Source organism: Saccostrea echinata, unplaced genomic scaffold (assembly GCF_033153115.1).
Source record: "Saccostrea echinata isolate AGI-Se365-2 ecotype Australia unplaced genomic scaffold, CSIRO_AGI_Sech_v1 ptg000009l, whole genome shotgun sequence".
Lineage (NCBI taxonomy): Eukaryota > Metazoa > Mollusca > Bivalvia > Ostreida > Ostreidae > Saccostrea > Saccostrea echinata.
The window spans coordinates 35,639,828-35,653,244 of NW_026889758.1; the positions used below are offsets into that span (position 1 = coordinate 35,639,828).

The 13,417-nt window shown below is 34.8% G+C and overlaps 1 protein-coding gene across 2 annotated transcripts; it reads right to left on the reverse strand.

The window, feature by feature from the left end:
* Positions 1-1,528: 1,528 nt before the first annotated feature.
* LOC133182292 (mRNA decay activator protein ZFP36L2-A-like) lies at positions 1,529-3,858 on the reverse strand. Of its 2 annotated transcripts, none has more exons than XM_061317071.1 (2): positions 3,715-3,858; positions 1,529-3,524 (listed from the first exon to the last, which is right to left on the reverse strand). In XM_061317071.1, exons 1-2 carry the CDS (start codon positions 3,772-3,774, stop codon positions 2,382-2,384), a joined length of 1,203 nt encoding a protein of 400 aa, XP_061173055.1. In that variant the 5' UTR covers positions 3,775-3,858; the 3' UTR covers positions 1,529-2,381. The 2 variants fall into 2 exon arrangements, with proteins under 2 accessions (XP_061173055.1, XP_061173054.1); XM_061317070.1 differs by having other exon boundaries at positions 1,529-3,527; positions 3,715-3,856.
* Between the last annotated feature and the right edge of the window lie 9,559 nt (positions 3,859-13,417).

The window sequence follows — 13,417 nt, forward strand, 5'->3', positions numbered from 1 at the left end:
CTGTAAGACACGAATAGCTTGTCAGAGTTCCCAATAGTACACCCCACCGTTCATGTGTGTGGGCTCATGTTTTGTTATAAACTGCAAACTAACTGTGTCCTCATTTATCGAAGGACATTTAAAGTTTGTTAAACTAGCACAAATGTTGACCAGATAATCATGAGAACCAAGACATTTTATCTGTTATATTGTCTATATATACATGTATATACATACAAAGCTCCCTTACTTTCTACAAAACAGTACTCTTCCCTCTAGTATGGGTTGAAATTAACCCTTTTCCATGACGAGAGTGCAGATCTTAATGATGCCACTGGTTTACCAGTCTGTCGGTGTTGTTTACTGCCAAATCGTGTCCCACGCTATTTAAAATGATGTCCATTTCTCATTCTGTTTTATTCAGTCATTAAATATGTATTCTAAGTTATCATTCGTTTGATGTTTTAAACAGTCCATTATTTAAAATCGGTTAAGAGTAACGTTCGTACGCCTCGTCGTGGTTTATTCTGTGCCTATTGTGCAATAAAAAGAATTGTCATTCTTTTTATCAACAATATTTAATAATTGTAGATTGGTAAATCATATTTACGGAATGCAGTTTCTTTGTTTCGTATTGTTCTGAGGAACAAACACTGTGTGCATGGGAATTTCATAGATTGTGGCTGATTTTCTGCACGTGTCAACAAGGACACGTGCTCTCTAAAATAACACAACCACACACAAAACATTTAACTTGATTATGAACACTACTACAGTGGGTTTTTTTCCCTCTCGGACGTATTAAAACACCACATTTATCAATATTTCTTTCATCAATTACCATTATTTTATTTTTGAAGGATATTCAGAGTCAGACGTACATTTCGTAAATTCTATGCAGAGTTTCGCCACTCTGTTCGCTTGATAACACTAATCGATTTGACCAGAGGTTTCAAAGATAAGCAAATATTTCATCTCATCAATGCTCTAACACAGGACGGCAACCACACCGAGATGTTTAACCATACATTTTTCATCTTCTCTTTTGATTTTTCGATTCTAGTAATCTACTGACTGAAATTTGGTATCATATTATTAAATTTGTCATGTTTTCTTTGTTTATCGGTATTCCAAGGCCATTTCATTCATGACGTCAAAACGTCAATAGATAAAAACACTTGAATGAAATTGTGACGTCACTTTTTACAGCAGCATGCAAATATTTTTAGTTTCCCACGATTTCATCATTAGTATATGTATGAAACAAGCCACTCGATTAAAAGAAAATAACATAAAATGCAAGTAAAATCTTAGTTCATGACTTCATACATGTGTTTCCAACACCTTTTTTGTTATTATATAACGTTTCCCCCTTGATACGCGAAATTCCCATGCAGATCATGCCACCGATAGAATTAGATCAATTCTGAATCATTAGACCGTGAAAGCGAGGTTCTTATTGCCATCCAAGTAAAGCCTTAATATTCTGTCCAATAACCACCCCAACAGGTGGTCCAACACCCATTCAGTAAGTAAAACCAAGAGATAATTAAAGCTTTCATTAATTTAATTGGCATTCAAGTGAAAAATAGACCTTTTTGGGCCATAAATACACAATGAAAATATACACAATATGGATTTTATGAACATTCGAATGAAAGATACATATAAACCATATCTTTGGCGACTTCATAATTTAACGAAATAAAAAACAATATAATATATATAGATATAAAACTTTGCTCTCGGTCCACATAACTCCCTTCTCTCGCACACGTTGTGAACTTAAATAACTCGTGAAAATGCATCAATAAATAATTCAATGTTTGAAGTACATCGCTTGAATTAAATAAGTTGATAAATTATAACAGAAAGTGATGATTTGATAAATGCAAAATGCCTTAGAATGAAGCACAAATCGTCTTATAAACCTGTGCAAAAAAATAAATATACATGCAAAACAAACAATGGATTCCTGTTTACACCACAAAACGATATTGTAAATGTTTTCAGAATGAAGCTTTAAAAAATGAATATTGGATCCCACAAAAAATCACTGATCACAAACGTGACCTAGTTATACAGTAATTCGGACAAGAATTTGCATAGTATAAAAGATTTCAACTACTTTGTCAAAAAAATTCACAAACATTCAAACTTTCCGTACAAATCCTGGTAATACAAGATTTGTGTATCGTAATCAAACAACATAACATTCAACAGAAAAATCTTTAACAAGGCTTTCTACCTTGAATTTTAGAACAGAAAAAAAAACCAGACAAATAACCTGCAATTTAGTCAAGCATTTGAGTCGGCATAAAGTCTATTTGGCAAACAGATTTCTTACATGTCTTATTTTGTGCGAATTTTAGCTTGTCGATGTCTCCATCTTCGTGATGTACTTAATCGTCTTGAGAGAGTTTGTTAAAAATGGGAAGACGCAACGATTTGCTTACGTCCAATGGAGAGCCACAAGTGTTAATGCTTCCACAACTTCCACTAGAGGCACTGCCGAGACTGTCCCCCGAAATACTGTCCGGAGGGGAATGGGGCGCGGGAGGCGCGAGATCCCACGAGGTGGCTGTATCGAACACACTGTGGTTATCATTGCATTGGTTTGAAAGGTTCATGATTACATTAATCTGTTGCTGAAGAATGTTAATTTCAGAGGCGAGATTTTGATTGGCGGTAGTAGCGGCGGTTTGCACATTCAAAGGAGTAAGGAGACTAGCCGCCAATGAAGAAGCAGGATCCGCCGAATAATCGAACACCGGGCTGCTAGATCCACTACTGGAATACTGCGAGGATGAAGAAAAATCCCTGAAAATGTCATCATTGCCCCAGAAAATGGGACTAAGGCTCGGAGAGTCACTCGCGCTGGATGAAAGCGATTCGGAACTTGAACCTAGAGATCCATTGCAACTAGAACTGAAACTTGTTGGTCGCTTCACCTGAGATAAATGGTCCATATGAGACGGGAAATTCTGTTGCTGAACTGTTGTGGATGCGGTCATCATTGCAGGGTGATTTGGAGGGCGATTTTGGTTGACGTTCTGATTCCTTTCTTCGTCGTTGTGAATGAAATGACATCTGGGTCCATACGGACAAAATCCAATAGTGTGGAATGTACGACACAGTTCCGTTTTGTATTTGGGATGACGATTCAAGTTTCGAAGTTCGTGAGCACCATGGGCAAACTGACATTTGTCACCGTACTTACAGTGGCCACTTTCCTCGAATGGACGGCATAATTCCGTTTTGTAACGACTTGAATTCACATTTTGAGTTTGTTGTCTAGCTGTGGTCGAATTTAAAGTAGCACCAGGTTCACTCATACTTCTGTCCAATTTACGGTGGAGGGATTCTTGGTTGTTTAGGAGGCAGGACTCACTGCCCGGAGGAGATACGGACAAGGGAGCTTGACCTCCGATCGGAATGAAGGAATTCGTTGACATGGTCCTAGGTTTAACGACAGTGGTCGACATCGTGGCCGCTGTTACTGTCGCACGTCTCTCGTTCATCTGATTCTTCAGCAAGTTCTTCCTCTGCTAAATTTAAAGAATGACAATGATATTAGTTTACGACATTCAGACGATTTGACCGACTTTCCTACATTCGGAACCATTAAAGTGAAAGTCGCATGTCAATTTCAATACTTGCAACTTTGAGACTTTATAGTCATGAAACACATATAATATCCAATATTGATGAAATTATGAGGATAAAAAAACTTACCTGTTTATATAATAAATCCCCAACATCATAAAAAGCTGACTGAAACAGCTCTGTAGACATGCTGTTGTCGTATTTAATAGTATTTATCCAAATTGTATCTTCGGCGTTTCGTAGTTCAATCGTATGTGTTGCTGATCGGCGAAGTGCGGTGTGTATATATACATTAAGATCTTAATGGGCGGGGTTTAATTACACGAGGCGATGTCAATCAACTGTTTAATACGGTCAGTGATGCGTAAGGTTGTCGCTGATTGGTTAAGGGAAAACGATTCCTGTACACGAGAATCCTCGTGATTAAAAAAAATATATACGAACGATTTGTTTACGTGAATATGTTGAAATATTACATCGAGTTTACTTATTATAAAAATTAACATTTTTTAATCAGTTACGTTAGAATGATGTTGGTGTGGTGAATAACGTTTTAATATTCTTATTTGAGGGGGTGGTGACATGAAACTTCTGTTAACTTACTGGTCGTCGAGACCATGTGGCATAAAGAATTTTCCCGCTAAAAAAATATAAAAATAAATTGGGGGATCTGTGTTCTTCCCGCCATTTGTCATGGCTTTATTTAGCCTCAAACATTTTCATTTTACAATAACAAACTTCAAAACGTACGATTTTCACTCCAGACGTTCAAAGGTTCATATTGGCGATGGTGTGACTGAACTTAATTTATTATCAATTGATAAAAGTTGTTCAAACATATATGCAGTATATATAAACATACAAATGTACGACTAAAATGTCTTACATGGAATATTACATTATAATTATTATTTTTATTTTAATCGGGGGCTTAATATTAATTTTTTTTCAGTATCGGATACATTAAAGAAGTACTCAACCTCTACTGTTTATTCAATGAGATGTATTACTCAAGCACACCTGTTTTCAGCTTGGTTTGAGTGTTTTGTTTAGTTTTGGAGATATGATAGTAATACGACTCAAATGTTACTGTCTGTGTCGAAAGCAATTATCCACTTAGTATGGCGCTTATTAGAGAAAATACATTTTAATTGAGAAAATAGATACCCTATGAAATAGTAACGGTCCTAAGGGTGCATTATGCAAACACAATAACAGTCCAAAACTACTCATATGTAATTGGTTTGAAATTAATTACACTTGTTCGTGTTTTTACATTCATTTCAGGACAATTAAATAATTTGAGTTTCTTTAGTAAGGACATGAAAGAAAACTGAATTAAAAAGTTTTTTTTTTAAATATATCATAAAAACGCAATTATTTCATTTTCTCAGGGAAAAAAGACCTTTTAATTTTCAGTTCAGGTATTAAGGTTTTCCCGACCATCAGCTTTTTGTGACATTAAATTTTGACCCGTTATTTGTTGTGATGACACCCCAAGCTATTTTTCAGGTACAGAATTTGTCAATTCATTATGAAAATCCAGGTAAGTGTCAAAGGACCTTGTGATTATGAATTATCACTGAATCCTATTGTGACTTGATCCACCACTGAGTTTCACCGGTATATGATAATAAACATAGGAAATCCCCTTTCATATGTCAACTTTAAGATTCACCCCACCCCACTGCCCACAATTATCTGCTGAGAGCCCTGTAGTATTTGTGAAAAGATTTCATTTATTTATCTCTATAGGAAAACAAGATTTTGGTGCGATTCCGCTAAAGGGTGCTTGTAAAAGGTGTAACTAACTGTTCGAAAGCTGAATATTAGCGGCTTCTGGAACACAGTAAAACTCACATGATTAATACAATTGTGTCATAGTTTCTAAATAAAGTTTCAGTTGTCAAAATGAAGGGGGGTCTCTCTCTCTTGTAAAAAAAAATTGTGTTCGAAGTTTTCAGCGCTACCTTGATTAATTATGAATATTCATGAAATTATCCATTTTTGAATGCCATGCACATGACACGCATAAAAACACATTAACTGTGTTCTTCCAATCTCCCGTGGAATATCTTAGTTAATTAACCAGTTACGCTGCGCTTATGAGTAACCTGAAATCTTTTTTAGAACCTGTCAATCGTAATGAAGATTAATGGTATTAATATAGTCACCTTTACATGTATTAATGAACATCGCCCTACGGGTGTGTTGGCCCCATAGTGTTAAAAAAAATGACTGACCAGATTTTCAAAGTATTTTGATAATTCAACTTGAATCATCGTTATACAGCTGTTATATGTGACATTTTGTATTGGAATGGCAACCGTACCTTCAACATAATATTTGATTATTTGGTCGAAGGGTGATAACTCTAAAATGAAACTGAGACGACGCAATAAAGCCATTCTCAATTGATTCGTTTTATTTGTATACGACACCTTCAGACAAAAGAGGGAAAAAAACTGTAAGAAAGCATATATCAGAAGAATGGCTTCAAAGTTCTTCGTACAAAGTAAATGCCGCATCTTTCCATTAACACATAGAGCGTAGCAGACGCGGCAATTGCTTGATGTTCCTGCTCTTAGAACGAAATAGGAAAACTGTTTTCCGCGGCACTTTGCAAATACAAATAAAATTATTTTCATAGTAGTGAGAATGAGCTATTATGATAATTAACAATAAAGACCGAATTACGCGTTTATCAATGTATGTCAAATACTTCATTTTCATTTATTATCATTATTATTTAGTCTACATTTGGGGTACTGTATTATATATGACGGTTTTTGCTAATGAATGTAATTCTAATACTCTTTATTACACAACATTCGTTAATTACAAGTAATGAAGTGCTATGAAGAGTTCTAAAAAAAAATACAAAAGGGAAAAAAAATACTAACATATAATCTAATGTCGAATTCATACATGTATCTATTATTTGAAAACAAATGTAGCGTGAAAAATTCCCATGTAGTGAGTGCAATTGATAGCCAGGAATTAACCTGTTCATTTCTTTGCATTTAACATGCACATGTTAAAAGAATTACACGAAGGCAACTAGATAAACCAGGATAAGCTAATCCCAGCAAAATGAGCCCCGTGAATTTCCAGCAGTTGGCAGTCAGCAGAGTAATTGACGCAATCTACACTTAATTGATAGATAATTGGACATGCCTGGCAGTTGGATAATTACAAAAGGTGTAATGAAATGTGACACCTGTGTATACAAAAATCCAGGCCACAATAGCAAGTATACCTTGTCAAAATTTGAAATTAAAAAAATAAATCTACACAGAATCTTAAATTATTTTTATTGGCCTCAAGATATTTGCATCCTTTATTTAAATGTGTGTGAAAAATGTCAAAATTTGAGAAAGTGTAAAACGAGTGTAATAAAAATTTATGAAGAATTTCAGGTACTGTAATTAACATCATAATATTTGCGAAAACGAAAATTTAAAAAAAAAGAAAAGAAAAGAAACCTTTGCTGAGAGCGATAATTATTTCTCGAAGTGTATGAAATAGCTTGATGACCTGCCAAAGTCTGAAATATTTGTTTTTCTGTAAAAACAAATGTGTGAATGTTTTAATGAAACATGACACCTACGTGTTACGATTACATATTTTGAAGCCTTTAAGGTGATTGTTATTTTTTCAATGAAATATGCCCTCCAAGTATATAAATACTGAAAACAAGGTAAAAATATATATAGGCGATTAGTGCCACCTCTGATAATGATACGATGTTAGGGGATAGAATAAAATGGCCATCCTCTGGTGTGAAAACATGAAGAAGGTATTTATTAGCCATCAGTCATCGCTAAATACTACAGTATTTACATCACCGTAAACATGTCAGGCATTGCATAATGTGCAATTTTTAAAGTGAAATATGACAGCCCTAAATTAATTTGGTAAATAACCACAAAGATCGGATAGATTATATTAGGTAATTTAAAATTTAAACATTTTTTTATTCGTATCCAAAGGAATTAAAATGAAATTAAATGTACCAATAACTAAGTTCTTCACTGACATACAACATAGAAACCATCTGGTGTGATGAACACCTTTTTATTTTATTATCATAAGATCTACATTTTACAACAGCAATGGTTTCCTGGCAATGCCAAGAGACAGAAATGCAGATCGGACATGCTGTCATAAGTGGCATATGGCCATGTGGTCGCCTGACATGCGCGATGATCATTGTCCCATAGATGAAAAAGGGGAGATAACGCTGCTGTTATAATCCTGACAATCACAAAGATTTACGTAAATCATACTGAGAGAGAGAGAGAGTAAATAAGCTAAAATTTTTATTTTGTTAAAAAAAAAATTGATTGGGCTATTATAAAAAAGATATGAACCCTAATAGAAAAGGGTGTAAAAAAAGAGCCATTGATTGCCATTAGAAAACATATCGAAACTGCCAATAATAAACATAATAGCTTAAATGCCTTCTGTGCTGAACCTGCATCGTGTTTGTTTTTGTGGAGAAAAGTCTGCAGAATTGCGTCTCGTTCATTTGATTGGTTCATAAGCGTGGGAAAGCGTTTGGGGGCTCTTGCACACACAGAACACGATACGACGTTTTGGTGGCGATTCCTGATTGTTTCCAGATTGTCTTATTTAATGCGATCCTCTTTTCAGCATGGTCGATGTGGCGTAATTTGTTTGTACCCCTGTTATTGCCGAACTCCTTTAAGGAAGTCTCAGGGGTTATCTCGACAAAAGAGGGGGGCAATGTCGCATCACCGAAATCAAAAGCCTTTCGCACTTAGAAAGCGTGATCAGAACTTTATAAACCAAGTCTTATTATAAAAGTACATCATTCCAATACACTAAAAAACAAAGCAGCTACTGCAAGCACAACTGAGTGTGTATTGAATTATTTATCATTTTTACCAATAAACCTATTTTGCGGCCGAGTAAAAAAATGGGTAAATTACATAATGAATTTTGAATTAGTGTTTTCTCCATTGCTTGGTAACATTCAGAAAGGTTCTGACACGTGATCATTTCCAAACAGATACAGCAAAGTACAGATAGCCTCTTTAGTTTGTCAACTCTAACGTTAACAATGTGATATATACTGAGATGCATACAAGGCATGATTCATAAATTATTTACGGACTGTAAGTTTTTTGACCAACTTTTTCGTTTGTAGATAATAACAAAGATAAAGAAAACATAACGATATTCTGTAAGAGAGAAAACTATTTTGTTTAACTACGATGTAAGGTCAGACGGGCTATAAAGCGGTCTTCAATGCCCGCCTCTCCGAAAAAATTAGTTTGATGTACATTACCTAACGACACCTCCCCCCTCCCCTTACCCTCTTAAAAAGAAAGACTTTTACTGTCAAGTTTCTATAAATACTGATTTCACACCCCACCCCCGAAAAAAAAAAAAAAAAAAAAAAAAAAAAAAAGAATTCAAAACAAACAAAATGGTTACATCTCTGATAAATAGTTTGAAGATCTCTCCCTAATTACAAGAAATATTTGGACATGCCGGAAATAGGAGATGCTTTGAACCATTTTCAACCGGTGTTATAGGTCGCTCAGTTCATGAAGTTTGTAAACAGAAATAAGGAATTGGGTTTATTTGTGCAATGGACAACTATGTAGCTTTATGCCAACATTAAGTAAGTCAACTGACGACCAAAACACGCGAGAATCGCCATGAGGAATATTGCTCCAGACTTGTAAAGCTTACGATGATAGAAGATAGTGCGTTGAATGAGAAAAAAATAATGCTAAAATTCGTCATCTTCCCTTGTAAGTAATGCTTCCATGGGAATTTTGTGTAATGGAAAGAGTAAATTCATCTAACAACAAACATATGAAACATTACAACAAGCCATATGGACAATTTATCACGTATGACATAATTCAAATTGAATGGTGTGTTTTTACGTAGGTGCTTGCGACTCTTTCCCGCCATCAACTCTGAAAAATAGTAAGACTCGTAGTAAAAAACATCTTGGAGCGACTCGTGAGAAAGTTCTGTAAGAAGCATACGTTTTTCATTTACGACATGCCTCTGATTCTAATCTCTCTGCTGCTGACTGTTTCTGCTCACAAAAACACATATCTTTCATTGTTTTAGTGTGCTTTTCCAACTAACCACATTTCTCTGACAATTATTCTCCGTAAGAGGGCGTGTCGATCGCACCGAGACCTTCTGAGCTTTGAAGTAACATTATGAGAAAACGGAAGCAACTTAACCTTGCCTCGGAATCTGAAGCACTTGACACATAATACAGGAGTAAGACAATGATATTGGACGAGTCTTTGATGTGAAATACTTCGTCAAGTGGTTATCCCCAGTTTGTACATCTTACCTCCTTACAAGATACGAGTCCTCTCAAAATTACGTCATACTTGTCGCATGACAGATATAATGGAAGATAAAGCTTAGCTTGTTAATTAGCTGTTTCGTGAGATATCCTTCAGAACAATACAGCACTTAAGCTTATATATATTTATTTAGAAACAGGAGTGGTTAAGGTGTTAGTGACAAACGGGAAAGAAACTTGTCTCTATATCTTGTCTTTCAAAAGAAAAGCTTCATGTATAATCAACATTTTTCAAAGGAATAAAAGTACTAAAACTATTTTAATACTACATTGCAAGGCGTCCTGTTATGTTTGTGTATTTTATCGGGACGTCTTTTCACGCAGTCAGATTAAAGTTCATATTTCATTCAAAAATAAATGGTTGTATACCATATAATTAGTCACCCAATCTGCTTCATTGCGAGTTTTTTGGATAACGATGATATTGAATTATACAATTAAAGATAAGAGGAAAGATTTACATTTAGAAATATAAACTTTGTTTATTGGTAACACATGCAGAGTGATAAGGCGAAGCTGCCGCTCCAACACATGCAACATTTAGAAAGTCGTGAGAAAATATTATGCCATGTAATGTTTAACAAATGGTATTCATTTTAATTCCTTGACAGTTTTACCTTCTTATATTATTTAGAAAGCAAAAACGATTCTTAGTAAGAGGAAATTCGCGATGTTTTTCCTTCTTCCGATGAGCAAGTTTTGTTTATCTGTCAAGAAATTACATTTTCATAACAAGCGACAAACCAGTGCAGCAGTTTCTGATGCGTAGAAAAAAATTCTCACGGATTTATCGCAGAAATGGCAGAGGAAAGTAACCACATGACACACTACTTCATTTGATTGAAAGCTGACGATTTTCTACACCTATACATATAGCAAGTCGACCTGTTCTACAGTAATGGTTTACAAGAAAATTATTCGAACAAGTTCAGGGGCCCGTTTTACAAAAGAACTCACGACTAAGACCAAAATTTTATTCTGCTTATAACTTTCTAATTTACATTAAATTGAAAATGGTTTTATTCTTTTTAAAAGTAATGCAGAAAGATATTCTTCTGCTAGAAATTCTGACCAAAATCATTAATCCTGCCAAATTTTGCAAACAACTAAAGTATTTGGTCTTAGTCGTAAGTTGTTTTGTAAAACGGGTCCCTGGCCTTTTACCATGTAGGACCAGTCTAACCATTAATTGGGGAAAAAAATGGAAAATACCATTCAAATGAGAAAGAGTACAAAAGATGTATAAATAAGTGTAGTTTTGATTGGACTATTTTTTCTTTCCAACTTTCAAGGAACGTAAGCGTCCCGGTAAATCAGTTATTGGCAGTGATTGTCTATAGAACTGGGGCGTTAAATATCAAAGAATTACTGTGCCCATCATCAAACAGAAGTGTTAATCAAATTATATCCTGGGTTAAAGGTTATAACGTTTTGAACACCTTTTTGTGTGAATCCGTTATTTGTCGTGTACGCGAGAATTAGTATATAATCGATTTATACATTCCACAGCGGTATTTCCGGTCTTTGATGAAGCCGATAGATAACTAATCCGGCCACTCCGAGATGTTTTTGCTTTGTGCAAAATGTTTGTTTTGTCTACCTCTTAAGTGACAAATATATGCAAACAGCCGTATCTCCGTTTCTGCAAATCTTTTGATCGTCGACAAAGACCGATTATAATTATTTGCCTTGGTGCGGAATCTAAGAATACCGAAAACCGGAAGTTAGAAAAATACCCATAATAGCTAAATCTAAGTGTGAAGTATGGCTATTATATTTGTCTATGTTCTTCTGATAAGTGGTCAACTCTTCACAAAAATATATAATGACAGGATAAAGAGATAAATGTAAGTAAAAGGACTGAAATGTTGCACTTTAAGTCGACAAAGAATAAACACGCAAACATCCCTTGTACAAGCTGATGGAATGAACTATTTTGAATATTATATAACGCAACATTTTCCTCATCAAGCTCAGAATTATTTTCAATTAAAGGTAGTTTCATGTATATCCATATATATATTATCTTACGTTTCAATACCTCTTAGTAATGTTTATGTCTCTAATTCATCAGAGTAAGTATATTTGGGTTTCTTTGAAGATTTTCCCACTTGATATCGTTTTGTTTATTCTCCCTGCTTTCAATTCCCATACGTGTTCCTACGTTTCTTCTCTCGCTTTTGCACTGCATGTTTAATTGTCAAACAACGGTAAAATCTTATCTTTGATCTTAATTTATCCATTTCTTTGGATATAGTACACTTGGGAAACTTGGGGTTTGCCTCCTAGAGGTGTGACTGATTCAGCTAACTACTTACACGTGGTCCTCCAAGACCTGCCGCGCGTTACATGTCGCGCTAATATTCATTCCCTGGTAACAACCACTTTTATTGCAATCAAACGCGGAAGTGAGGTCCATAAAACCATTTCGGCTTTTGATCATTTGCTAATAATAAAGTCCCTTGTTACGAAAATGCACAAATTACAACACATATCCAATTTTATAAATGAAAACAAGTATTTTGCAGTTTTAAAGAAATCTTCATCATACTTTTTTTATATAGTTTTGTTGGAGGATATATGAATGTGGAAATACGTAATGTTTTACACGATAAATATTTTCCAACAATGAAAATAGAAATACAATGTGTGTTACAAGATAAACATATTCTATAGATAGATAGATAGATTCTTTATTTCCAAATCAGGGCCCTTTCAGGCATCACAAACAACAAGCATGATTTCTACAATTACAAACATTACAAATTATGTGTATACTAGATAATCTACAGTACATGTCTTTGTACTATATTGTACAATTTGACACTGTATATGTAAGTAACGTTGATAAATGAAATAGTACTACTGTGTACCCTAATGCAAAGTGGGGAGAAAATTCTATAAGTCTAAACTTATGTTTACAACTTATGAAATACATGACTGTCTTGGAAGGGAAACCCAGATCTCGCTGATTTGATGGTGACTACGAGAGTCAATGGAGATATAGTAACACCCAATATCAGAGACAGTGTAATGATTAGAATTGCCAGGACAGTTTATTTTTATATTAACACAAATTCCTGCTTTTAAAAAAGGATGATTTAAAACGAAACTCCAAGAAGAAAAAAATAGGTGCACAGATCACTATTGAGCTAGGACAAACATCTTGCTGATCATAAATTGTTAAAGAACATGCAACATACTCTTCAGAAAATATCACTGCTATGTGTTATTTTGACGGAGAAGTAGCAAAATATGACGTTTTTTTCTCTGGAAGCATGTCGAGCTATCAGGGGTTGGATAGGTCACTGCAGGTCAGTTGTTCCTGGGCTTCTTTTATCGTCAAGAAACAAGCTTTTTGATTCAATTACCAAGTCTGTAGGTATGGTTCTCCATACCGATTTTTTGTACGCGGTGGTGCCAAAGATAGGCTTTCCAGGTGCGCGATTTTTAGTTTTGCACTTG

Coding starts and splice junctions, on each gene's coding strand:
- LOC133182292 (XM_061317070.1), bottom strand. CDS start 3,774: ATGTCTACAGAGCTGTTTCAGTCAGCTTTTTATGATGTTGGGGATTTA. Junction 3,528..3,714: donor GGGATTTATTATATAAACAG/GTAAGTTTTTTT, acceptor CTTTAAATTTAG/CAGAGGAAGAACTTGCTGAA.